The 26,265-nt window shown below is 45.3% G+C and overlaps 1 protein-coding gene across 1 annotated transcript in view; it reads left to right on the top strand.

Moving 5' to 3' along the window:
* LOC137361456 (NACHT, LRR and PYD domains-containing protein 3-like) overlaps nucleotides 1-21,762 on the top strand; it is a 108,213-nt gene extending 86,451 nt beyond the window's left edge. Inside the window, exons 8-12 of the mRNA XM_068026318.1 lie at nucleotides 8,505-8,591; nucleotides 8,817-8,987; nucleotides 9,168-9,338; nucleotides 21,278-21,445; nucleotides 21,621-21,762. Of these exons, the coding sequence (XP_067882419.1) occupies nucleotides 8,505-8,591; nucleotides 8,817-8,987; nucleotides 9,168-9,338; nucleotides 21,278-21,445; nucleotides 21,621-21,714 (691 nt within the window). The 3' untranslated portion in view covers nucleotides 21,715-21,762. The remainder of the gene's footprint in view (nucleotides 1-8,504; nucleotides 8,592-8,816; nucleotides 8,988-9,167; nucleotides 9,339-21,277; nucleotides 21,446-21,620) is intronic.
* The last annotated feature ends 4,503 nt before the right edge of the window (nucleotides 21,763-26,265 follow it).

Genomic DNA, 26,265 nt, shown 5'->3' with positions numbered 1-26,265 from the left:
AGAACGCTAGTGGGACTCCAGTTTCTCACCCTCAAACTGAATTTGAAATTCTAGCATGCTATGATCACTCTTCCCTAGAGGATCCTTAATTATGAGATCATTAATTAATCCCACCTCATTACACAACACCAGATCTCGAATAGCCTGCTCCTTGGTTGGTTCCACAATATATTGCTCCAAAAAACAATCTCAAATACATTCAATGAACTCTCCTCCGAGGCTACCCTTGCCAATTTGATTAATCCAGTCTATATGCATTTTATAATCACCCATGATTATTGCCGTACCTTTCTTACAAGCCCCCAGTATTTCCTGGTTTATACTGTGCCCCGCTGCGGAACTACTGTTTGGGGACTACTCCAACCAGGGACTTCTTTCCCTTGCTATTTCTTATTTCTACCCAGACAGATTCTACACACCTTGATCTACAGTGCCTATATCATTTCTCACTACAGCAGTGATCTCGTCCTTTACTAACAAAGCTACATCACCTCCTTTTCCTTCCTGCCGATCCTTCCGAAATACTGAGTACCCTTGGATACTCAATTCCCAAACCTGGTTTCCCTGCAACCATGTCTCAATAATCGCCACTAAATCATACCTATTCATTTCCATTTGCACTGTTAACTCATTTATTTTATTACGAATGCTTCGTGCATTCAGATACGAAGCCTTGAAGTTTGTTCTATTTATCAAATTTCCCTACTCTTGTACGATTCCTTGTTGCAATTTGACATTCACACGTTCTGTCCCTTCCTTTTATTTTCTGGTAACAATCCGCCTCATCACTAACCTGCACTCCTACCTTCTCCTTTAACTTTGACTTCCTAATCTTCCATGCAACTGAACCCCCCCCTCCCCACTATTTAGTTTACAGTCCTATCTACAGCCATAGTTATGCGATTCGCCAGGACTCTGGTCCCAGCATGATTCGGGTGGAGCCCGTTCCGTCGGAGCAGCTCCCTCCTTCCCCAGTACTGGTGCTAATGTCCCATGAATTTGAACCTATTTCTCCCAGACCAATCTTTGAGCCACTAATTTACCTCTTTAATCTTATTGACCTTGTGCCAATTAGCTCAGGGCTCAGGTAGTAATCCAGAGCTTGTTACCTTTTTGGTTCTGCTTTTTAATTTAGCCCCTAGCTGCTCATATTCCCTCAGCAGAACCTCTATCCACTTTCTACCTATATCATTGGTACCTACGTGGACCACGACAACTGGATCTTTCCCCTCCCTGTCCAAGTTCCTCTGCAGCCCGGATGAGATAACCTGAACCCTAGCACCAGGTGGGTAACAGAGCCTTCGGGACTCTCGATCATGGCCACAAAGAATAGTGTCCATGCCCCTAACTATACAATCCCTGATTACAATTACATTTCTCTTTTCTCCCCCCTCTTGAATGGCTCCCTGTACCGTGCTGTGGTCAGTTTGCTCATCCTCCCGACAATCCCTGATCTCGTCCACAGAGGGAGCAAGAAACTCAAACCTGTTGGACAAGGACAATGGCTGAGTCTCCTAAAACACTATCTCCTGGATCCCTCTACCTGCCTCATTCATAGTCACACCAACCTGTCTCTGACCACTGGCCGAATTCAAGGTAGTTAATCTAAGGGGTGTGACTGTCACCTGAAACATAGTGTCAAGGTAACTCTGCTCCTCCTTGATGTGTCGCAGTGTCTGAAGCTCAGACTCCAGCTCATCAACTCTGAGCCGGAGTTCCTCGAGCAGCCAACACTTGCTGCAGATGTGGTCACTAGGAACCACAATGGGGTCCACCAGCTCCCACATCATACAGATACAACACATCGCTTGGCCCTGCATCTCGATTTTATTGAATTCGATTTTAATTTTTTTTAAATTGCTGACTGGTCTTTAGTTTTATAATCCGCTTTAGTTTTTAGTTTATACACTAATAAATTGATCAAATCTTACTCTATATTTGATTTACCTGAGTACTGACCCCAGCAGCTCTCTGTTTCCCTGCTCTCACTGTTGAATTTGACGTCACTCTGATGTCACTTTTCGATTTTTTTTTCCCGGCTCTGCTCCTGCTCCTCGGACTGTGTTCCTCTCTGTCCCTCCCTATGTCACCGACTCTGATTTGGCACGCTTTTTGAACCTCTGCTCCTCGGGCTGTGCTCCTCTCTCTGTCTCCGACTCTGATTTGGCACGCTTTTTGAACCTCCGCTCCTCGGACTGTGCTCCTCTTTCTCTCTCTGTCTCTGACTCTGATTTGGCACGCTTTTTGAACCTCTGCTCCTCGGGCTGTGCTCCTCTCTGTCTCTCTCTGTCTCCGACACTGATTTGGCGCGATTTTTGAACCTCTGCTCCTCGGACTGTGCTCCTCTCTGTCTCTCCCTCTGTCTCCGACTCTGATTTGGCGGGCTTTTTGAACCTCCACTCCTTGGGCTGTGCTCCTCTCTCTGTGTCTCTCTGTCTCAGACTCTGATTTGGTGCGCTTTTTGAACCTCCACTCCTCGAGCTCTGCTCCTGTCTCTGTCTGTCTATGGAGATGCGCAATTGCAGCCTCTTCAACTGGAATGTCAGTGTCTGCGAAGTTCAGGCAGCTGCCAGGATTAAAGACGGCCCTGCTCAATTTATCACAGGAAACGCTATGACGAGATCATTCGAGCAAACTAACCTTACATTAAGTTGGATGATAGCCCAGTAATATGCTATGTAGTTACAGGATACTAACTGTAATCCTCAGATCCATTTCATATTCCAGTAATCGCATTAAATACAAAAGGAATTTCATGATTGAATTTCCATTGAAAGATAGTGAATTGGCTCCCCGATCGATGGAAAAGAAAATCGGGCAGAGTGTAATATGTGCTGCCAATTTGTTATTGTGATTCGTTTACATGGCTGACCAGGACTGATTTCATCTGAACACAGCTACTGGCTCCCACCCCACTGGCCACACTCTCACCCCTCGGCAACTCGCTTTCTCCCCTCCTCCCCACCGGCTGCTTTCCCCGCCCCCCCACCCCCCCCCCATCAGCTTTTTCCTCCAGACCTCGCTGCTCCCCGCACCCGCCACCCCCCCCCCCACTCCCCTGGCCGATGGTTTCCTGCTCCTCGGCACCCCGCTCTGGCTGCTCGCTCCCTGCATTTCCCCGCCCTCCAGCCGCTAACTCTAGACCACGCCGCTTCCCTCCTCTCGGCCGCTGGCTGCCACGTTTGATCAGTAGGAGCAAGTAGCCGAGAGGAGGGAAGCGGTATTGTCTAGAGTTAGTGGCTGGAGTTGGGGGTGGGGGAGGGGCGCCGGGGGATGTGGCGAGCAAGTAGCCGGAGAGTGGGGTGGCGCGAAGCGAGTAACAATCGGCCAGGAAAATCCGGTTGTGGGGGTGGGGAGCAGCGAGGTCTGGAGCGAGTGGCTGAGGGGGGAGAACTCCAGCCTCAAAGTCTACTACTCAGCCGAGTGGGGGGCTGGATACCTGATGACGCTTTATCGCGCATGGCTGATGATGGACCAGGCACAGATACGCGATGACATCAGTGCTGCACGGTGACATCATCCTGCGCATGCGCCACTTAGTCCTGGCAAGATGTAGCTGCACATGTGCGCAATTTGGCACACTCTGACATCAGCGGCCGCTGCATTGTCAGGAGTCACTTTGTTTTTTTTAACCAGCCTTTTATGTGGTACTTTGTCAAAAGCTATTTTAAAATCCAAATAGAGAATGTCCACCTTCTCTTACATCATTAAAAACATTCAGTTAGATTAGTCAAACATGATCTGCCTTTTACAAATCTGTACTGACTCTCCTTAATTAACTCAAACCTCTCCAAATATCTGTTAATTTTTCCCTAATCATTGGTTCCAAAATCTTACCCAACACAGTTAAACCGACTGGTCTGTAATTACTGGTCCAGTGACCCGGGTTCAATCCTGGGTACTGCCTGTGTGGAGTTTGCAAGTTCTCCCTGTGTCTGCGTGGGTTTCCTCCGGGTGCTCCGGTTTCCTCCCACATGCCAAAGACTTGCAGGTTGATAGGTTAATTGGCCATTAGCAATTGCCCCTAGTATAGGTAGGTGGTCGGGAAATATAGGGACAGGTGGGGATGTGGTAGGAATATGGAATTAGTGCAGGATTAGTATAAATGGGTGGTTGATGGTCGGCACAGACTCGGTGGGCCGAAGGGCCTGTTTCAGTGCTGTATCTCTAAACTAAACTAAACTACTATGCATATTCTTACAAACTTTCTTGAACAAGGGTGTCACATCTGCCACTCTCCAATCCTCTAGCACCTCCCCCGCATCTAGGGAAGATTGGAAGTTTATGACAAGCCCTTCCATATCTCCACCCCCACTTCCTGAAGCAACCTGGATGCAAGACATCCAGACCAGGTGACATATACACTCTAAACAGAGCTGGCCTTTCCAGTACATCCTGCCTATTTTCACCCCATCCATTACCCCTACCATCTCCACTTCGACCGGTATTTTGTCAGATTCCACTTCCTTGTTAAACACCGATACAAAACACTCATTTCATGTTCTCGCCTTGCCCTGCACCTCGAAGCATATATCAGCCTCTTTGACGCTAACAGGCCTCACCCCACTTCTTACTATCCCCATAAGCCCTTAAGGTGATTGGTAGAAGGATTAGAGGGAATATGCGGGGAAACTTTTTCATCCAGAGGGTGGTGGGTATCTGGAATTCACTGTCAGGAATGGTGGTGGAGGCAGAAACTCTCAATTCTTTGAAATGGTACCTGGACATGTACCGAGGGTGCTGTAACCTGTGGGGCTATGGAGCAGGGGCTGGAAGGTGGGATTAGTTTGGGTGGATAGCTCGTTTGGCCAGCACACACACGATGGGCCGAATGGCCTCTTTCTGTGCTGTACTTTTTCTGTGTTTCTTACTATTTACATGCCGTTAGAAGATTTTTGGGTTCCCTTTTACATTAACTGCCAGTCCATTTTCAGATTCTCTCTTTTCCAGTCTAATGCTCTTTGCTCTTCACTTCCGCCCTCAACTTATTGAGCTGGATTTTAAGACTAGCCGCTACTCCTGGCAGTGGGTGGAAAATGCGGGCCACGCACATCAGAGCCGCTGTGATCTCCCATGTGGGAGCTCATTTAAGTCCCCCACCAAGAGTACAGTTTGTGCCATTGCCACCCTAAGTGCTTCCTCCAAGTGCTGTTCAACATGGGGGAGTACTGACTCATCAGCTGAGGGAGGGCGGTAGGTGGTAATCAGTAGGAGGTTACCTTGCCCATGTTTGACCTCACGCCATGAGACTGCATGGGGTCCAGAGTCAATGATGAGGATTCCCACGGCAACTCCCGACTGTGTACCACTGTGCCGCCACCTCTGCTGGGTCTGTCCTGCCGGTGGGACAGGGGATGGTGATGGCAGTGTCTGGGACATTGCCTGCAAAGTATGATTCCATGAGTATGACTATGTCAGGCTGTTGCTTGACTAGTCTGTGGGACAGCTCTCCCAACTTTGGCACAAGCTCCCAGATGTTAGTAAAGGAGGACTTTTCAGGGTCGACAGGGCTGGGTTTGTCGTCGTTTCTGCTGCCTACATCGATGCAGGGTGGTCCGTCTGGTTTCATTTTTATTGACTTCGTAGCAGTCAGATACAACTGAGTGGCTTGCTAGGCCATTTCAGTGCATTTAAGAGTCAACCACATTGCTGTGGGTCTGGAGTCACATGTAGGCCAGACCAGGTAAGGACAACAGATTTCCTTCCCTCAAGGACATTCGTGAACCAGATGGGTTTTTGCAACAATCGACGATGGTTTCATGGCTATCATTAGACTAGCTTTCTGTCTTGCTGATGTCCATGTCACTTTTTGCTACTGCCATTGTTTTCAGTATTAAGTACAGCTACTCCACCTCCCCAATTTCCTCTCTATCTTTTCTAAGTAGTTTATATCCTGCAATGTTTAATGCTCAGTCCAGATTTTTCCACAGCAATGTCTCAGTAATCCCTAATATGGATCCTCACAATGTAGTATTGCCACCAGTTCCCCTGTTTTATTACAGACACTGTGTGTATTGCTGGATGAAAAGTTTAAATCATTTGTAATAGCAGTTCCTCTTACTTTTTTTTAAACCATCTTTTTGCAATCACGCTTCATAATTCAATTTACCTCCTTTCCATCGAAGCCCTCACTTATTTTTTTTTTCCTGTATTATTTCTATTCAGGCTGATTTCATTTTCTCTTAATCCCTCCCCATCTCCCCCCCCCCCGCCCATCCCCCACCCTGCCCTGTCTTATTAGTTTAAAGCCTTTACCTATTTACCCTTTCCACTAGGACACAGGTCCCATCCCGGTTCAGGTGGAGTCTGTAAACTCAGTATAACTCCTTCCTGTGACAGTTCCAGTGCCAATGTTTCATTTAAAGGAACCCCTCTTTCCCACACCAGTTCTTTAGCCACACTTTAATTCTCCTGATCTGACTGTTTCTTTGCCAATTTGCATGTGGCTTGGGAAATAATCCAGTGATTATTGCCCTTGAGATCCTGCTTTTTAATTTAGCTCCTAACACCTGATATTCCCTCAGCAGGATCTCCTCCCGGTTGCTACATATGTCGTTTGTTCCGACATCGACCACAACTACTGGATTATTCCCTCCCCTTCCAAATTGCTCTCCTGTCACCATAAGATATCCCTTACCCTGGCACCTTGTAGACAACGCGTCCGACAGGATTCTCATTCATGGCTGCAGAGGACGCTATCCATCCCTCTAATTATAGAAACCCTTATCACTACCACATTCTATTCTGCTCTTTCCCCCTTGGACAGTCTTCGGAGCAACAGTACCTTGGTCTATATTGTGACTGTCCTCCCCACAGTCTTCTTCCTTGTCCTCACAGGTAACATGTACATTGTACCTTTTTGACATGACCTGTGTTTGAGGGCCCTCCTTCTCAACCTCTCATAAGTCCTCACCACGCTGCTCCCTAACAATGCTGTTCTTGAACCTGTGATTTTCTCTGAGCTGTGAGTGTGTTCTGGATAAAACTGTGAAGAAATTCCTCCCCCTCCCTTATGTTTGGGAATGTCTCTAACTCACATTCCAGCCCATTGACTCTGAGCTGGAAGGACTGAAGATGGAGACATTTCCTGCTGGTGTGGGAATGCAGGACAGTCTCACTATCCACAAACTCCCACATCCTACAGCCCCAACACGTAGCCTGCCCTGTCATCTCTAATCTTTTATAATTAATTTGCTTATTGATAACATGAATAAATGTAATTAGGTCTTTTAAAACAATAATAAATGTATTAATTGATTGATTTATCTCATTAATTTACTGAAGTAATAGATTTATTTCCCCAAGTAATACTTTATTCAAATGCTGTCACTTAGAGAGACAAAAACACACTAATACTCACCAACCTATCACTTACCTTCTGTCCTGTTGTTAATCTGAGTTCTTTTTGCCTTCAGTCTGGTTCAATAAATATACCGAGTCGGATGTGTAGGTAAAATCAATTTATCTTTATTTGCGCATTAGCCGGCGGACTTACTCTGATACAGCGGCACTGACTCCAACAGAGTCTGTCGGGTCCACCAGAGTAAGTGTTGTTCGTGATACAGATACTACTGTTTATACATTAAGATTCGTGCTACACCCCCTTGTTTAACCAATCAGTGCGGTACAATTTAACTTTCAACCAAGTGATAACAATGCAGTACATCTGTTACTGAGGTTAACAATACCCTCTATTCTCAATACATACTTGTTACTAACATAATATTGTTTTGCATCAGCAAGATAAAAGAAAACAGATAATCAAGATAATTAGCAACGGCAGAAGAGTTAGAAACAACATTCTGGTTTCGATTCCCACAATTGTCATGAGTCCTGTGATCCTGTAATCTTTATCAAGTTGTATTCGTGAGTGTTTCATACAGTCCGCAGTTACACTGATAAGAGGGGCCCTCATTGTCAGGCGGATCGTCGGTGCTGAGCAGTACCAGGCTCAAAACTGCCAGCTAACTAACTTGTCCCACAATGCCTTGGGTAAATACCCCATTTTGTAAGAATATGTGGCTATACTTTCAACTTGTATATTAGCTACAAGCTGCGTCCTGTTATCACTGTTTCTACAGAGTTACACAATCATGCCATAAAGGAACAGATGTCCTTATAACTACTGGCGTAGGCTAATCTACAACTTCACATCATCAGCATTTACTTTTAACTATTTCATTGCGGTTTCTACAAACTTAAATCATACTATCAAAGCTCAGCAAAGCTACTATTCCTAACTTGGCTACATTTCCCATCAAGCATAGTGCCATGCCGTTCTGCTCATTTCTACACTGTTACTTCCCTCTTTGATTTTTATTGACAGCTCCTGGATATATGAGGACTTCTACAGTGTGAGATTCATTGTCAGTGACAGGAAAATCTGGTTGTTAATTGCCTCAAGTCTTTTTCAGTGTTTCTTGTAACATTAAACAGAAAGTGAATTGTATCAGGTCCAGGGTTTGATTCAGTTTGTTTCTCACTCTCTGTCTGTTTGTGTTTAGACTGGATTCCAATAATCTGGGAGATTCAGGAGTGAAACTACTGTCTGTGGCTTTGAGGAACCCAGACTGTAAAATACAGAAACTGTGGTAAGTACCAGACTGTGTGTGATTGTGTTTATAATAACTGGGTATCTGACACTGTACATTACTATTAATATCAGTAATGGTGTTATTAATAAACACTGTATTATTATTAATATCAGTAATAGTGTTATTGCTAAGCACTGCACGTTATTAATATCAGTCATGGTGTTACCAAGAAACAATGTGGATTTACTCTGATTCCTGTTACTTCTCCATCTTTGATCCCAGGCTGGGCAAAAACAATATCTCGGATTCATGTGCTGGGGATCTCGCCTCCGCTCTCAGTATAAACCGATCACTGACGTTTCTGGACCTGAGTGATAATAAACTGGGAGATTCAGGAGTGAAATTACTGTCTGAGGCTTTGAGGAACCCGGACTGTAAAATACAGACACTGGAGTAAGTACCAGACTGTGAGAGATTGTGTCTATAATAACTGGATGTCTAACACTGCATGTTATTATTAGTATCAATAATAGTGTTATCAATAAACATTATTATTAGTATCAGCAATAGTGTTCTTAATTAACACTGGTATTTACTCTGATTCCAGTTATTTCTCTCTCTCTCTGATCCCAGGCTTTATAATAACGAACTCACAGCTTCTTGTATCGAGGACTTCGCCTTCACTCTCAGTACAAACCGGTCACTGATTGATCTGAACCTGAGCGATAATAAACTAGGAGATTCAGGAGTGAAACTACTGTCTGCAGTTCTGAGGAACCCAGACAGTAAAATACAGGAACTGCAGTAAGTGCTAACTGTATATTAATTGTGTTTAATTGTATGCAGGTTGTGGGCATTAACTGGGATTTCACTTGAGCACATATACAGAGGCACTTATTTAAACTGTAGTGTGGTTGAGTGGGGATGTGTATGCATGTAATGCTTAACTCTGTAAATTAATGGAAGCCTGAGTAAAGATTAGCTCCAGTAATATTCTTCACCAATTGGATTTCCAGAGTAGAATATGGTAACAGAGAATGGTCGCCTCAAGGTGAAGGTCCAAGGCTATGAAAAAAGGCTGTGTTTGCTGACAACGCAACCACTAGGTGGCGCAGTATGGGCACATGTGCAAATGTCGCCTCATAGACAGAAATGTCACTGTCTGCGACGTCTCAGGCAGCTGCTCGTAATAAAAATGGCGCTGCACAATTTAACACAAAAAAAACTAAATCCACGATTACCACCTCCACCCACAACCATACCCCACTCCCTCCCACAATCACCACTTCTCTTACCCGCGCCCTCCCACACCGAACATCGCACTGCTCCCGACTGCTCGTCACTCCATTTCACCATTCTCTCCTGCACCCGTCCACTAGTTGTTCCTCCCGCTGTTCGCTCCCTGCCTCGCAACCCAAAGGTGGGGGGGGAGCCACCAGGTTGCTTGCAGCGAGGCGGGATGAAGTGGCAAAGAGTTGGGAGCGGCGTGCAGGTGGGTGCAGGAGAGAGCAGGGACAAAAAGAGGTAACTGAGGTGCAGATAGCGGGAGGGTGCGGGGTACTGTTGGAGGGATGGAGATTGCGATCGCAGCCATTGAGGGGTGAAGCAACACTCGGTCATCATTACGTAGCGACGTTGACGGGGGCGTACATGGACCCATACTGGCAAGCTGGCAAATGTGCGGACGCAGTGATGACGTCGTCGATCGCTCTGCACATGCTCTGCGCATGCAGGAGACATTCTGGGGAAAAAAACAGACAAAAAAACTACAATCCTAACAGCAATTATCAGAAATGGCTGAAAACAAGTGTAAATTGTTGGGCTTTGATTGCCCTCCGATGTTCTCGGAATCTGAACCATATGACCAGGTGAGGTGAAAGTGATTGCTCTTGATATCGAGGCAGCATTTGACCGAGTGGGACATCAAGGAGCCCGAGGCAAATTGAAGTTAGTGGGAATCAGAGGGAAAACTCTCCACTGGTTGGTGTTATGACCGAGGATGGAGGAGTGCACTGTCTTTCTCTAGTTCCACTTCTCCACAGGTCACAACATATATTTAAATGATTTACCCAGTTACTGATACAGCGAATTATATACAACAAAAACAAGAAATGCTGGATTCACTCAGCAGGTCTGGCAGCATCTGTGGAAAGAGAAGCAGAGTTAACGTTTCGGGTCAGTGACCCTTCTTCGGAATCTATTTTAGTTTCTGAATAAAAATCTGCCAACAAAGTTTCTTTAATAATCAACAAAATTATTAATTTATTATAAAACAAGACTCATTTCATAAAGATACAAAGCTTATTAACACACAGGTTGAAATATGAAAGTATCAATATATGCCCTTCGAAATAACCCAACACACACACACACACCAGTTAAAGGAAAAATAAAGATGCTTTCTCTGCAGAGATCAACTTTACAAAAAAACAGAAAAAAATACTTTGGCCAAGTACTTGTTCCTTCTTGGAGAAAAAGGATACGATATGGAATATTCCAATTGGTCTAGATCCATGTAGACGGGGGTCACTAGACACATGCAGTTGTCATTGGGATCTTTTCAGAAGCAGTTCGTTCAGGAGATGTGAAGAGAAAGTCTTGCAGAAACTTCTCAGGAGAAATGCTGCATCAGTTTCTCCAGTTCCCTCGCTGGATTCTCAGAGTTCTCAAAGAAGTGGAACAGGATGAACTGGTGACGTCTCTTAGCAGGCTGACACCCCAGCTGTCCATTCAAACAGTTCAAAATGAAACCAACTCCTAACATCTAGACATGTGACTTCTCTGTAAACAACTTCAATAGTCAGCAAGGCCTCTGGTGTTCACTTAGTTGAAGACATGTGACTTCCAGTAAGTGTTTTTTTAAACAAAGTCTCAAGTGTCCTTCCAATGACCCTTTTTAAAACAAAAGTCAAGCATCTCCTCGGGTATTTCCACAGTCTTTTGAACACGAGTCCTCAAAAAATATTTTTAAAATGGAAGCACCTTCATAACATTGTTGTCACACCTAGCACAAAGGTTAATGGTTGTGGTTAAAGTCTGGCTACCCAGCCCGAACCTGACGAGACCTGACACCATGTGTCAGGTTCGGATCATGTCGGGTCAAAATTCCAAGTCCAGCATTCGGGGCTCAGGTCGGCTCAGGCTGAACATTGCTTCTGGGAAGTCGCAGGATCAGGCTTACCAATGATTCTCCACAACTCCAGCTGCTGGAACAGATGATGGAGGTGCATGTTGGGTCGGGTCGGGCGCAAGAAAAAATAAAGGGGTCGGCTTTGGGTTGGCTGTGGTCGGGTCGGGCCCGGGTTCGGTTTTAATTTTATACCCGAGCCAGCCTTTAGTTGTGGTTATTGGAGGTCAATAATCTCAGTTCCAGGACATCACTGCAGGAGTTCCTCAGAGTAGTGCCCTCGGCTCAACCATCTTCAGCTGCTTCATCAATGACCTTCCTTCCGTCATAAAGTCAGAAGTGAGGATGTTTGGTAATGATTGTACAATGTACAATGCCACAAGAACACAAGAAATTGGAGCAGGAGTAGACCATTTGGCCCATCGAGCCTGCTCCACCATTCAGTACGATCATGGCTAATCTTAAGCTTCAACTTCACTTTCCCACCCGCTCGTCATATCCCTTGATTCCCTGAGAGACCGAAAATCTCTCTATCCCAGCCTTAAATGTATTCAACAATAGAGCATTCACAACCCTCTGGGGTAGAGAATTCTGAAGATTCTCAACCCTTTGAGTGAAGTAATTTTTCCTCTTCTCAGTCCTAACTGATCAGCCACTAATCCTGAGACTGTGCCCCTTGTTTTTGATTCCCCAAACAGTGGAAACAATCTCTGTGTTTACTCTATCCAGTCCCTTCAGAATGTTGTCTGTTTCCGTGAGATTGCCTCTCATTCTTCTAAACTCCAGAGAGTATGGGCCAATTTACTTAGCCTCTCATCATAGGACAACCCCCTCATCCCAGGGACCAGTCTAGTGAACCTTCGCTGTACTGCCTCCAATGCAAGTATATCCTTTCTTAAATGTGGAGACTAAAACTGTACACAGTACTCGAGATGTGGTCTCACCAAAACCCTGTACAATTGTAGCAAGACTTCTTTATTCCTGTACTCCAATCCCCTTGCAATAAGGGCCAACATGCCATTTGCTTTCCGACTTTCTTGCTGTACCTGCGTGCTAACTTTCTACATTCAAGCACACTCAAGTCTCATTGAGCATCAACACTTACAAGTTTCACACCATTTAAAAAACACTCTGCTTTTCTATTTTTACTACCAAAGTGAATAACTTTACACTTCCCTACATTATACTCCATCTACCATTCTCAACTGCTCAGATACTGAAGCAGTCCATTTCCCCATGAGGCAAGACCCGGACAACATCCAGGCTTGGGCTGATAAATGCTAAGTAACATTCATGCCAAACAAGTGCCAGGCAATGCCCATCTCCAACAAGAGAGAATCTAACCATCTCCCCTTGACATTCAATGGCATTAACATCGCTGGATCCCACAGTTTCAACATCCTGGGGGTTACCATTGACCAGAAACTGAACTGGAGCAGCAGTATAAATACTGTGTCTACAAGAGCAGGTCAGAGGCTGGAAATTCTACAGTGAGTAGTCCTCCCCCTGACTCCCCAAAACCTGTCTACCACCTACAAGGCACAAATCAAGAGTGTGATGGAATGCTGTCTACTTGCCTGGATGAGGGCAGCTCCAACAACACTCAGGAAGCTCAACAACATCCAGGATAAGGCAGCCCACTTGATTAACACGCATTCACCACCTTAAACATTCACTCCCTCCACCAGGGAAGGACTGTGGCAGCAGTGTGTTAGTGGTACTGTGAGTGATCATGACACACAGAACAGAGCTATCACATCCAAAGACCAATTGCTCAGAAACTTGGGTGACACATATTCCAGAGGGGTCAAGTTAATGCAGGAATATGATAATTGTGGGACGTGCAGGAAAAGCTACTGGCAAATTTAAATATTGTTTAATGTGCAGGATTATGGTCAAGAAGTGTGGACTGGTAGAATGGGATGAAAGAGTGGAGGGTATGAAAGCACAGTGCACGTTCTGATAGTGGATCTGGAGGAGACCCTTGTATCAGAAAAAATCAGGTACTGGAGAAAGAGCCTCGATAGTGTAAGAGGGAGATCTCACACTAATTGGCCCGACAGATATAAAAGTGCAAGTAGAGGCTGTAACTTGAATAGATTACACAATGAAATTAAAGTCACAGAACAGTCTCTGAACAGAACTAGAAGCAGAAGTCCTCATGTTTGTGAAGTTTTATTGGTTGCCAATAAACTTGAGGATAAACTATTAAGAGAAGTAAAACAAAGGGAATTAGATAGTTGGAGACAGTCGGAGTTTACTCTGATACCAGATCAGGGGCAAGGAGCCTTGTCACATGGGTGGATTTGTACTGAAAAGGTCCTTGTAGATGGGACTGATAAGGCTAAAGCCAGGCTGGTTGCTGGGCGGTTTGAAGAATGACCGGGTGATACAGATGTTGGAGTGGGCTCTCCCACAGCTGGAAAAGTAATCTTGAAAATCGTTTTAGCTCTTTTGGTCACATATTCATGGGAGTGGAGATCAATTGACCTGAAAGCTGCATTTCTGCAGGGCGATACCTTTCAGAGAGGTGTGTTTCTGAAACTTCGCAAAGAGACAGTGGATGCAGAAGGGAAACTGTGAAAACTAAACAAATGCATGTATGGCCTGAATGATGCTTCCAACGTGTGGTATTTTACGGTGAGATCTGTTTTGCTGAAATAGTTCAACTCAAAACAGATCCCGCAAAGTTTTATTGGTATCATAAAGGGAAAATTTCAGACATCTACAGTGGCGCAGTGGTTAGCACTGCAGCCTCACAGCTCCAGCGACCCCGGTTCAATTCTGGGTACTGCCTGTGTGGAGTTTGCAAGTTCTCCCTGTGTCTGCGTGGGTTTCCTCCGGGTGCTCCGGTTTCCTCCCACATGCCAAAGACTTGCAGGTTGATAGGTTAATTGGCCATTGTAAATTGCCCCTAGTATAGGTAGGTGGTAGGGGAATATATAGGGACAGGTGGGGATGTGGTAGGAATATGGGATTAGTGTAGGATTAGTATAAATGGGTGGTTGATGGTCGGCACAGACTCGGTGGGCCGAAGGGCCTGTTTCAGTGCTGTATCTCTAAACTAAACTAAAAACTAAACTAAACTATCTTTATGATACATGTTGATTTCTGATGTGGTGATACTGCGGAATTTGAGAAAGGTGTTATTAATAACATTAGAATAGAATTTAAAACAGGGAGTCAGTCTTGTGGAACTTTGAAATATATTGGTTTAGATATTAAGCAGAGTAGGTCTGAAATAATTTTGAATCAACAATCCTATTTAGTGGGTGTTACTCCCCTCCCAGTTAATCGTACTCGGACATCACAGAAAGATGATGTTATATCTGAAGAAGAGACAGAACAATTGTGAAACTTGATTGGTCAGTTGAACTGTTTGGGCCGTCAGACAAGACCAGAGACTAGTTTTTATGTGTTGGAGTGAAGTGCTACAATGAAACACCCTAAAGTCGAGAATGTTTTATTTACCCTTAAAACATTCTATAATTAAATTGATTAAATCTGAATACATGTCTGCTTAAGTTCCCATCCCAAAGTGACCCAAAGAATATGAAACTTGTCATTTTTAGCGATGGTTCACATGCTAATCTTCCTGATGGGTATTCTAGTGCAGCTGGTTTCATAATATTACTGATGGGTGAAAATGGGAGATACTGTCCTTCAGCTTGGGAAGCTCAGAAAATAAAAAGGATTGTTAAGAATACTTCAACTGATTGACACACTGGCCCTTGTGGAGACAGTGGATATGGGATTCTATTTGTCAAATATTGTAAGTGAGATTCTATACAAGGGGTTTACTGAAGATCACATACTCATTGAATGTTATATAGATAATTGTTCATTGTTGGATAATGCACATGTTACAACAAAGCGTCAGAAAAGTTAACAGATCGACCTTGGTGGCTTGACAGAAAAGCCAGAGAGAAAGGAAATCTCTAAAATTAAATGGGTAGATGCAAGTCATCAACTGTCTTATTTACAAAAGGAAATTCTTGAATGAAGAAATTGTTAGTGGTCCTTGAGGATTTCATAATGTAATGCTTTTTACAGAATATATAGGAACATAGGAAGATAGGAATAGGAGTAGGCCATTCAACCCCTCGAGCCTGTCCCACCATTCAATGAGATCATGGCTGACCCGCGGCCTAACTCCATATACCTGCCTTCGACCCATATCCCTTAATAGCTTTGCTTAACAAAAATCTATCTCAGATTTAAAATTAATAACTGTTCTAGTTTCAACTGCTGTTTGTGGGAGAAAGTTCCAAACCACTACCACCCTTTGCGTGAAGAGGTGCTTCCTAACATCACTCCTGAACGGTCTGGCCCTAATTTTTAGACTATTCTCCCTTCAGAATCTCCAACCAGTGGAAATAGTTTATCTTTACCGAGCCTGTCTTTTCCTGTTAATATCTTGAAGACTTCAATCAGATTACCCCTTAACCTTCTAAATTCTCGCAAAAACAGGCCTAATTTGTGTAATCTCTGCTCGTAACATAACCCCTGTAGTCCAGGTATCATTCTTGTAAACCTACGTTGCACTCCCTCCAAGGCCAATATATCCTTCCTAAGGTGTGGTGCCCAGAACTGCTCACAGTGCTCCAAGTGGGGTCTAACCAGTGTTTTGTACAGCTGCAGCATAACCACTGTGTCTTTACACTCCAATCCTCTAGATATAGAGGCTAGCATTCCATTAGCCTTTTTGATTATTTTCTGCAATGCTCATGGCATTTTAAAGATCTATGCATCTGAACCGCCAAGTCTCTTTGGACATCCACTGTACTTAACCTCTTCACATTTAGAAAGTACCCTGCTCTATCCTTTTTTGGTCCAAAATGGATAACCTCACACTTGCCCACATTGAAATCCATCTGCCACAGTTTGCCCACTCTGCCTAACTTTGCATCATCAGCAAATTTGGATATATGACTCACTGTGCCATCATCCAAGTAGTTAATGAATAATGTGAATAATTGAGGCCCCAACACAGATCCCTGCAGGACACCACTAGTCACATCCTGCCAATCAGAGTACTTACCCATTATCCCCACTCTCTGTCACCTCCCACTCAACCAACTTCCAAACCATGTCAATAATTTGCCCTCAACTCCATGGGCGTCTACCTTAGTTAACAGTCTGGAGGTTTTTGATTTGATTTTTTTGTTGAAATTGAATGAAGGGAATCTGTTAATTGTATATTAATGGCGTTTAATATGTGGGCGGTGGTCAAAGAGAGTCATAGCATTATACAGCACAGAAACAGGCCCTTCAGCCCATCATGTCTGTGCCAGCCATCAAGCACCTATCTATTCTAACTCCATTTTCCAGCACTTGGCCTGTAGCTTTGTATGTTATGGCGTTTCAAGTGCTCATCTGAATGCTTCTTAAATATTGAGGGTTCCTGCCTCTACCTCCCCTTCAGGCAGTGTGTTCCAGATTCCAACCACCTTCTAGGTGAAAAATGTTTCCTTACATCCCCTCTAAACCTCCTGCCCCTTACCCTAAATCTATGCCCCCTGGTTATTGACCCCTCCGCTAAGGGAAAAAGTTTCTTACTATCTACCCTATCTATGCCCCTCATAATTTTGTATACCTCAATCAGGTCCCCCCTCAGCCTTCTCCGCTCTAAGGAAAGCAACCCTAGTCTATCCAGTCTCTCTTCATAGCTGATTTGCTCCAGCCCAGACAACATCTGGTGAATCTCCTCTGCGCATTCTCCAGTGTAATCACATCGTTCCTATAATGTGATCAGTATTCCATCTGTGGCCTAACTTGCGTTTTATACAGCTCCAACATAACCTCCCTGCTCTTATATTTTATGCCTCGACTAATAAAGGTAAGTATCTCATCTGCCTTCCAGCCACCTTATCTACCTGTGCTGCTGCCTTCAGTGATCTATGCACAAGTACACCAAGGCCCCTCTGACCCTCTGTACTTCCTAGGGTCCGACCGACAACCCATTGTATATTCTCATGCATTGTTAGTCCTCCCAAAATGCATCACTTCACACCTCTCAGCGTTAAATTCCATTTGCCACTGCTCTGCCCCAGCACATCTATATCATCCTGTAATCTCAGGCTTTCCTCCTCACTATTTACGACACCACCAATTTTTGTGTCATCTGCAAACTTACTGATCATACCTCTTAGATTGACGTCAAAATCATTAATGTACACGACAAACATCAAGAGTCCCAGCACCGACCCCTGCGGCACACCACTGGTCACAGGCTTCCAATCGCAAAAACAACCCTTCACCATCCCCTTCTGCTTCCTGCCACTAAACCAATTTTGGATCCAGTTTGCCAATTTGCCCTGGATCCCATGGGCTCTTACCTTCTTAACCAATCTCCCATGCGGGACCTTATCAAAAGCCTTACTGAAGCCCATGTAGACTACATCAACTGCATTACCCTCATCTACACATTTAGTCAACTCCTCGAAAAATTCAATTAAGTTTGGTGGGCATGATCTCCCCCTGGCAAAGCCGAGCTGACTATCCCTGATTAATCCCTGCCTCTCCAATTGGAGATTAATCCTGTCCCTCAGAATTTTTTCCAATAGTTTCCCTACCACTAATGTTAGACTCACTGGCCTGTAATTACCTGATTTATCCCTGCTACCCTTCTTGCATAATGGTAACACATTCGCTGTCCTCCAGTCCTCTGGCACCTCTCCTGTGGACAGAGAGGATTTGAAAATTTGTGTCAGAGCCCCTGCTATCTTTTCCTTTGCCTTACATAACAGCCTGGGATACATCTCATCTGGGCCTGGGGATTTATCCACTTTTAAGCCCGTTAAAACCATTAATACCTCCTCCCTTTCAGTGCTACTTTGTTCGAGTATATCACAATCCCCCTCCCTGATCTCTACACCTACATCGTCCTTCTCCATGGTGAACACAGATGAAAAGTAATCATTTAAAACCTCACCTATGTTCTCCAGCTCCACACACAGATTGTCACTTTGGTCCCTAATGGGCCCTACTCTTTCCTTGCTTATCCTCTTGCCCTTAATATTCTTATTAAACACCTTATATTTTCTTTTAACTTGCCTGCCAGTGTTTTTTCATGCCTCTTCTTCGCTCTCCTAATTATTTCTTTTAAGTACCCCCCCCCCCCCCCCCCCGCCCCCACACTTCCTATACTCCTCTAGGGCCTCCGCTGTTCTGTATCTGCCGTAAGCCTACTTTTCTTTCCTTATCCAATCCTCTATATCCCTTAACATCCAGGGTTCCCTGGACTTATTGGTCCTACCCTTCACCTTTACGGGAACATGTTGGCCCTGAACTCTCACTATTTCCTTTTTGAATGACTTCCACTGGTCTGATGTAGACTTTCCTATAAGTAGCTGCTCCCAGTCCACTTTGGCCAGATCCTGTTTTATCATATTGAAATCAGCCTTCCCCCAATTCAATACCTTTATTTCTGGTCCATCTTTGTCCTTTTCCATAACTACCTTAAACCTCACAGAGTTATGGTCACTATCCCCGAAATGGTCCCCCACTGACATTTCTACCACTTGTCTGGCTTCATTCCCTAGGATTAGGTCCAGTACCACCCCCCGTAGTGGCTCAAAAAGCTCTCCTGTACACATTTTAAGAATTCCGCCCCCTTTAAGCCTTTTGAACTAAGACCATCCCAGTTAATACTGAGGAAGTTGAAATCCCCTACTATTAGTCCTTTAATATTTTACACCTCTCTGAGATTTGCCTACATATCTGCTCCTCTATTTCTCCCTGACTATTTGGAGGCCTGTAGTACACTCCCAGCCAAGTGATTGCCCCCTTTTTGTTTTTAAGTTCTACCCATATGGCCTGATTTGAGGAACCTTCTAAGATATCATCCCTCCTTACTACAGTAATTGACTCCTTGATCAACAGTGCAATGCCACCTCCTGTTTTACTATACCCTGGAATATTGAGCTGCCAGTCCTGCCCTTCCCTCAACCATGTCTCTGTGATAGCAATAATATCATATTGCCATGTGTTAATCAACACCCTCAATCCATCTGCCTTACTTGTAAGACTCCTTGCATTAAAATAGATGCATTCCAGCCTTTACTTGTGCCTCAACAGGTCTATATTTGTTCTGCCTTCCAGACTGACTCAGTTTCTCTTCTATATTTGACTGAGCATCACCCCTACTGTAACTCCACTCTTTATCCCATCCCCCTGCCAAATTAGGTTAAACACCACCCCCCCTCGCCCCACCCCCACTCCCAACAGCAGCAGCAAACCTCCCTGCAAGGATGTTGGTACCGTTCCAGTTCAGGTGCAACCCATCCAACTTGTACAGGTCCCACCTACACCAGAAACAGACCCAGTGATCCAGGAAACTAAAGCCCTCCCTCCTGCATCACGTCTTCAGCCACGCATTCATCTGCTCTATCCTCGGATTCCAATACTCACCAGCATGTGGCACCGGGAGTAATTCAGAGATTACAGTCTTTGAGACCCTGCTTTTTAATCTGCTACCTAGCTCCCTAATTTCTTGTTGCAGGACCTCATCCCTCTTTCTACCTGTATTGTTGGTTCCAATGTGAACTATGACCTCTGACTGTTTACCCTCGCCCTTCAGAATGTCCTGCAGCCATTCTGTGACAGCCTTGACCCGAGCATCAGGGAGGCAACATACCATCATTGGAGTCACATTTGTGGCCACAGAAACACCTATCTGTACCCCTTACGATAGAATCCCCTATCACTGTAGCTCTCCTACTCTTTTTCCTCCCATTCTGTGCAGCCGAGCCACCCGTGGTGCCACAGACTTGTCTCTTGCTACACACCCCTGAGAAACTATCTCCTCCAACAGTATTCAAAGCGGAATATCTGTTAGAGAGGGAGATGGACCCAGGGGACTCCTGCACTACCTGCTTAATTCTTCTACTCTGCCTGGCAGTCACCCATTCCCTTTCTGCCTCAGCAGTCTTTACCTGCGGTGTGACCACCTCCCTGTACTTGCTATCCACGATGATCTCAGCCTCGCGGATGCTCCACACTGTTCCCAGCCACCGCTCCAAATCCGAAACGAGAATTTTGAGTAGCTGCAGCTGGAGACACTTCCTTCACACTGGAAGTGTTCCTGACTTCCAACATTGCACAGGAGGAGCACTCCATGTTGCCGAGCTGCCCTGCCAGGTAAATAAGGGACTTGAATCCCGCTCCGGATCCGCCTCCTCCCAGGTCCTCTTTTCGCCGCTCCGGTCTTCAGGTAGGTAAGGGCCTCGAGCCCCACTGTCTCTTTACATAGGTCCCTCTCCAATTCAGTTCCTCACAGGTCCCCACCTGCCGCTGCTCCAGTCTTCAGGTAGGTAAGATTCAGGTGGTTTCAATTGAGCACATACAAAGAGACACTTATTGAAACTGTGTATGGTTGAGTGAGGAGGTGTGTGCTTGTAATGTTTAACTCTAAATATATCTACGACTGAGTAAAGATTAGCTCCAGTATTATACTTCACCAGCTGCCTTTACAGAGTAGAACAGTAAGTACCAGACTGTGTGAGATTATGTTTATAATAGGATAGTGAACATTATTATTAATATCAGTAATAGTGTTATTAATAAACCGTGGAGATTTACACTGATTCCTGTTATTTCTCTCTCTGATCCCCAGTCTACGGCGTGTCGGTCTCTCAGATTCTTGTGTCAAGGATCTCATCTCTCTTCACAGTACAAACCAGTCATTGACGTTTCTGGATCTGAGATCAAACTCCTTCACAGAACAGTCTTTCCCTGCTCTCCACCATCTCATACTGAATTGTAGGAGTCTGGAGCATATCTGGTGAGTGTATGTGTTAATGCTTAATGTAATAAATAAAATATAAATGTGATTCAGTCACTCTTATCAGTAATATCTCAGTATTTATTATTGAAATATTAATCCCAGTCTCCCTGTATTTACACTGTTGTTCAATCTCTCTATTTGCTATTTAATCCTTAATCTTAATCTGTTTCAGGTTGTTGGGAAATCAGTTCAGTTCAAATGGAAAGAGGCTGCTGAAGTCGCTGCAGGATAGAAGACCCGGACTGGATGTGGTTGTAGATGTGTGAACATTTCAATTTGTAAACATTTCTGGTCTATTTTTATGAACATTTTTCACCAATTTTCTGTCCTTCCCCTTTAATTGGCCGCGCTCCAGGTTTAAATCCTATTGGCTGTTTCACTGTTTCTAGTTCGAGCTGAGTGAGTGTCATCTCCCATTGTGACATCAGAGGCCCAGCAACAGGGTCACGTGACTCAGCCGCCCGGCCCCACAGCGCTGCTTCTGCAGGATATCCGGGACTGAACATTCCCCAATGGGGCACTGGGGAAATGTACAGACAGGAAGGGTCCAGGGTGGGGCTCAGTCTGGGCTGCAGTGGGACACTGGTAATTACACTCAATATCCCTGGGTTTGGGAATTACATTATCCAGGGTTTACACTCAGTATCAGTACCCAGTGACCCTGCTGGGAAGTGAACCTGTGTGTGTTCAGGATGGAGACAGGCTCTGTTCAGCTTGGATAGATCCCACCGTTCAATAGATACCAATACCCAGTGTCTGGGGTCACCCAGAGAGTATCCTATTGGGGAGGTTCCTGAAACTGGTGCACCCAGGATGGGTCAACACTGCGAGAGGAGAAATGGGGAAAGTACCAGTCGGGAATCCCACTGTTCTGTCTGGGTGATCGTGAGCATTTGTAGTGTTTAAGGATCCTGAACTTAATGTGTTTCTGGCACCAACATGGGAGCAGGTACTGGTGTTACCATGGAAATTAAACATTGTGTACTTACTGTGGACTGAATTTTCAAACGGAATCACCTGAGACTGCAAACCATGAGATCGTGAAAAGGTGCAATGACCCTGTGAAACATCCTGAGGAAACTGAGGGGTCGATGAACGGACTTGTTACCTGTACTCACCTGGATTTGTATAATGACTTCCACTTGGAAATGTTTTATTAAACTTCACCTCTGTATCACTGCCTCCTGGATGATGTAACAGTACTGGTGAGAATTGTTATTGTGTGATGTTGAATTAAATGATACATTATCTTAACAAGTACATCTCAGGACTTCTTACCAACTTCAAATTTGAGAATAGTTTCAGAGAGTTTTGGCCTTTACCAGATAAAGGTGAGTGTGGATCAAAAGCAGTTCACCTGAGGGAAATATCAGAGAGAGACAAGTCAACATCACTCTTTGAGAGGTGAGAGAGGGAAACCTGGGAATTATAGACCAGTTAGCTAAACCTCTCTTGCAGGGAAATTGCTAGAGACTATAATTAAAGACAAGGTGATTAAACACTTAAAAAAATGTCAATTGCTCAGGGAGACCAGTATGGATTTATAAAGGGTAGGTCATGTCTTGCAGATCTGATTGGACTTTTTGAAGTGGTGACTAATGTCGTCAACAGAAGAATGTGTATGGATGTTATTTATGTGAACTTTCACAACGCATTTGATAAAGTGTCTCATCAGAGACTTTTTTTTATTCACTCATTCATGGGATGTGGTCGTCGTTGGCCTGGCCAGCATTTATGGCCCATCCCTAATTGCCCTTGAGAAGGTGGTGGTGAGCTGCCTTCTTGAACCACTGCAGTCCATGTGGGGTAGGTACACCCACAGTGCTGTTAGGAAGGGAGTTCCAGGATTTTGACCCAGCAACAGTGAAGGAATGGCGATATAGTTCCAAATCAGGATGGTGTGTGACTTGGAGGGGAACTTGTAGGTGGTGGTGTTAACATACATTTGCTGCCCTTGTCCTTCTAGTTGGTAGAGGTTGCGGTTTTGGAAGGTGCTGTCTAAGGAGCCTTGGTGCGTTGCTGCAGTGCATCTTGTAGATGGTACACACTGCTGCCACTGTGCGTCGGTGGTGGAGGGAGTGAATGTTTGTGAATGGTATGCCATTCAAGCGGGCTGCTTTGTCTTGGATGGTGTCGAGCTTCTTGAGTGTTGTTGGAGCTGCACCCATCCAGGCAAGTGGAGAGTATTCCATGACACTACTGACTTCTACCTTGTAGATGGTGGACAGGCTTTGGGGAGTCAGGAGGTGAGTTACTCGCCGCAGGATTCCTAGATCTGACCTGCTGTTTTAGCCACGGTATTTATATATCTGCTCCAGTTTCTGGTCAATGGTAGCCCCTAAGATGTTGAAAGTAGGGGGTTCAGTGATGGGAAGGCCATTGAATGTCAAGGGGAGGTGGTTCGATTCTCTCTTTTTGGAGATGGTCATTGCCTGGCACTAGTGTGGCGCGAATGTTACTTGCCACTTATCAGCCTAAGCCTTCATATTGTCCAGGTTAGATTAGAGATACAGCACTGAAACAGGCCCTTCAGCCCACCGAGTCTGTGCCGACATCAACCACCCATTTATACTAATCCTACACTAATCCCATATTCCTACCAAGCATCCCCACCTGTCTCTATATTTCCCTACCACCTACCTATACTAGTGACAATTTATAATGGCCAATTTACCAATGAACCTGCAAGTCTTTTGGCTTGTGGGAGGAAACCGGAGCACCCGGAGAAAACCCACGCAGACACAGGGAGAACTTGCAAACTCCACACAGGCAGTACCCGGAATCGAACCCGGGTCCCTGGAGCTGTGAGGCTGCGGTGCTAACCACTGCGCCACTGTGCCGCCCAGGTCTTGCTGCATTTTTCCACAGACTGCTTCAGTATCTGAGGAGTCGCGAATGTTGCTGAACATTGTACAATCATCATTGAACATCCCCACTTCTGACCTCATGATTGAAGAAAGGTCATTGATGAAGCAGCTGAAGATGGTTGGGCCGAGGACACTACCCTGAGGAACTCCTGCAGTGATGTCCTGGAGCTGAGATGATTGACCTCCAACAACCACAACCATCTTCCTTTGTGCTTGGTATAATGCCAACCATTGCCTTCAGTTTTGCTCGGGCTCCTTGATGCCATACTCGATCAAATGCTGCCTTGATGTCACTCTCACCTCACCTCTTGAGTTCAGTTCTTTTGTCCATGTTTGAACCAAGGCTGTAATGATGTCAGGAGCTGAGTGGCCCTGGCGGAACCCAAATTGAGTGTCACTGAGCAGGTTATTGCTGAGCAAGTGCTGCTTGATGGCACTGTTGATGACACTTTACTGATGATAGAGAGTAGGCTGATGGGGCGGTAATTGGCCGGGTTGGGTTTGTCCTGCTTTTTATGTACAGGACATACCTGGGTAATTTTCCACATTGCAGGGTAGATGCCAGTGTTGTAGCTGTACTGGAACAGTTCGGCTAGGGGCATGGCAAGTTCTGAAGCACAGGTCTTCAGGACTATTGCCGGAATATTGTCAGGGCCCATAGCTTTTGCAGTATCCAGTGCCTTCAGTCGTTTCTCGATATCACGCGGAGTGAATCGAATTAGCTGAAGTCTGGCATCTGTGATGCTGGGGACCTCAGGAGGCGGCTGAGATGGATCATCAACCCGGCACTTCTAGCTGAAGATTGTTGCAAATGGTTCAGCCTTATCTTTCGCACCGATGTGCTGGGCTCCCCCATCATTGAAGATGGGGATATTTGTGGAGCCACCTCCTCTAGTTAGTTGTTTAATTGTCCACCATCATTCACAGCTGGATGTGGCAGGACAGCAGAGTTTAGATCTGATCCGTTGGTTACGGGATCGCTTAGCTCTGTCTATTGCATGCTGCATACGCAGTTTTGCACGCAGATAGTCCTGTGTTGCAGCTTCACCAGGTTTGATGTGTGGTAGGTGCTGCTCCTGGCATGCCCTCCTGCACTCTTCATTGGACCAGGGTTGGTCTCCTGGCTTGATGGTAATGGTAGAGTGGGGGATATGCCGGGCCATGAGGTTACAGATTGTTATTAAGCACAATTCTGCTGCTGCTGATGGCCCACAGTGCCTCATGGATGCCCAGTTTTGCATTGCTGGATCTGTTCGAAATGTATCCCATTTAGCACAGTGGTAGTGCCACACAACACGATGGACGGTATCCTTAATGTGAAGGCAGGACGTCGTCTCCACAAGGACTGTACGGTGGTCACTTCTGTTAATAGTGTCATGGACAGATGCACCTACGGCAGGCAGATTGGTGAGGACGCGGTCAAGTATATTTTTCCCTCGTGTTGGTTCACCCACCTGCCGCAGACCCAGTCTCGCAGCTATGTCCTTTAGGACTCGGCCAGCTCGGTCAGTAGTGGTGCTACCGAGCGACTCTTGGTGATGGACATTGAAGTCCCCCACCCAGAGTACATTCTGTGCCCTTGCCACCCTCAGTGCTTCCTCCAAGTGGTGTTCAACATGGAGGAGTGCTGACTCATCAGCTGAGGGAGGGCAGTAGGTGGTAATCAGCAGGACGTTTCCTTGTCCATGTTTGACCTGATGCCATGAGACTTCATGGGGTCCGGAGTCGATTGTTGAGGACTCCCAGGGCAACTCCCTTCTGACTGTATACCACTGTGCCACCACCTCTGCTGGGTCTGTCCTACCAGTGGGACAGAACATACCCAGGGATGGTGATGGCAGTGTCTGGGACATCAGCTGTCAGGTATGATTCCGTGAGTATGACTATGTCAGGCTGTGACTTGACTAGTCTGTGGGACAACTCTCCCAACTTTGACACGAGCCCCGAAGA

Source organism: Heterodontus francisci, unplaced genomic scaffold, assembly GCF_036365525.1.
Source record: "Heterodontus francisci isolate sHetFra1 unplaced genomic scaffold, sHetFra1.hap1 HAP1_SCAFFOLD_106, whole genome shotgun sequence".
In the NCBI taxonomy this organism is placed as follows: Eukaryota; Metazoa; Chordata; class Chondrichthyes; order Heterodontiformes; family Heterodontidae; genus Heterodontus; species Heterodontus francisci.
The sequence above is the reverse complement of the archived record's forward strand: the minus strand, read 5'-3'. Positions and strand labels throughout refer to the sequence as shown.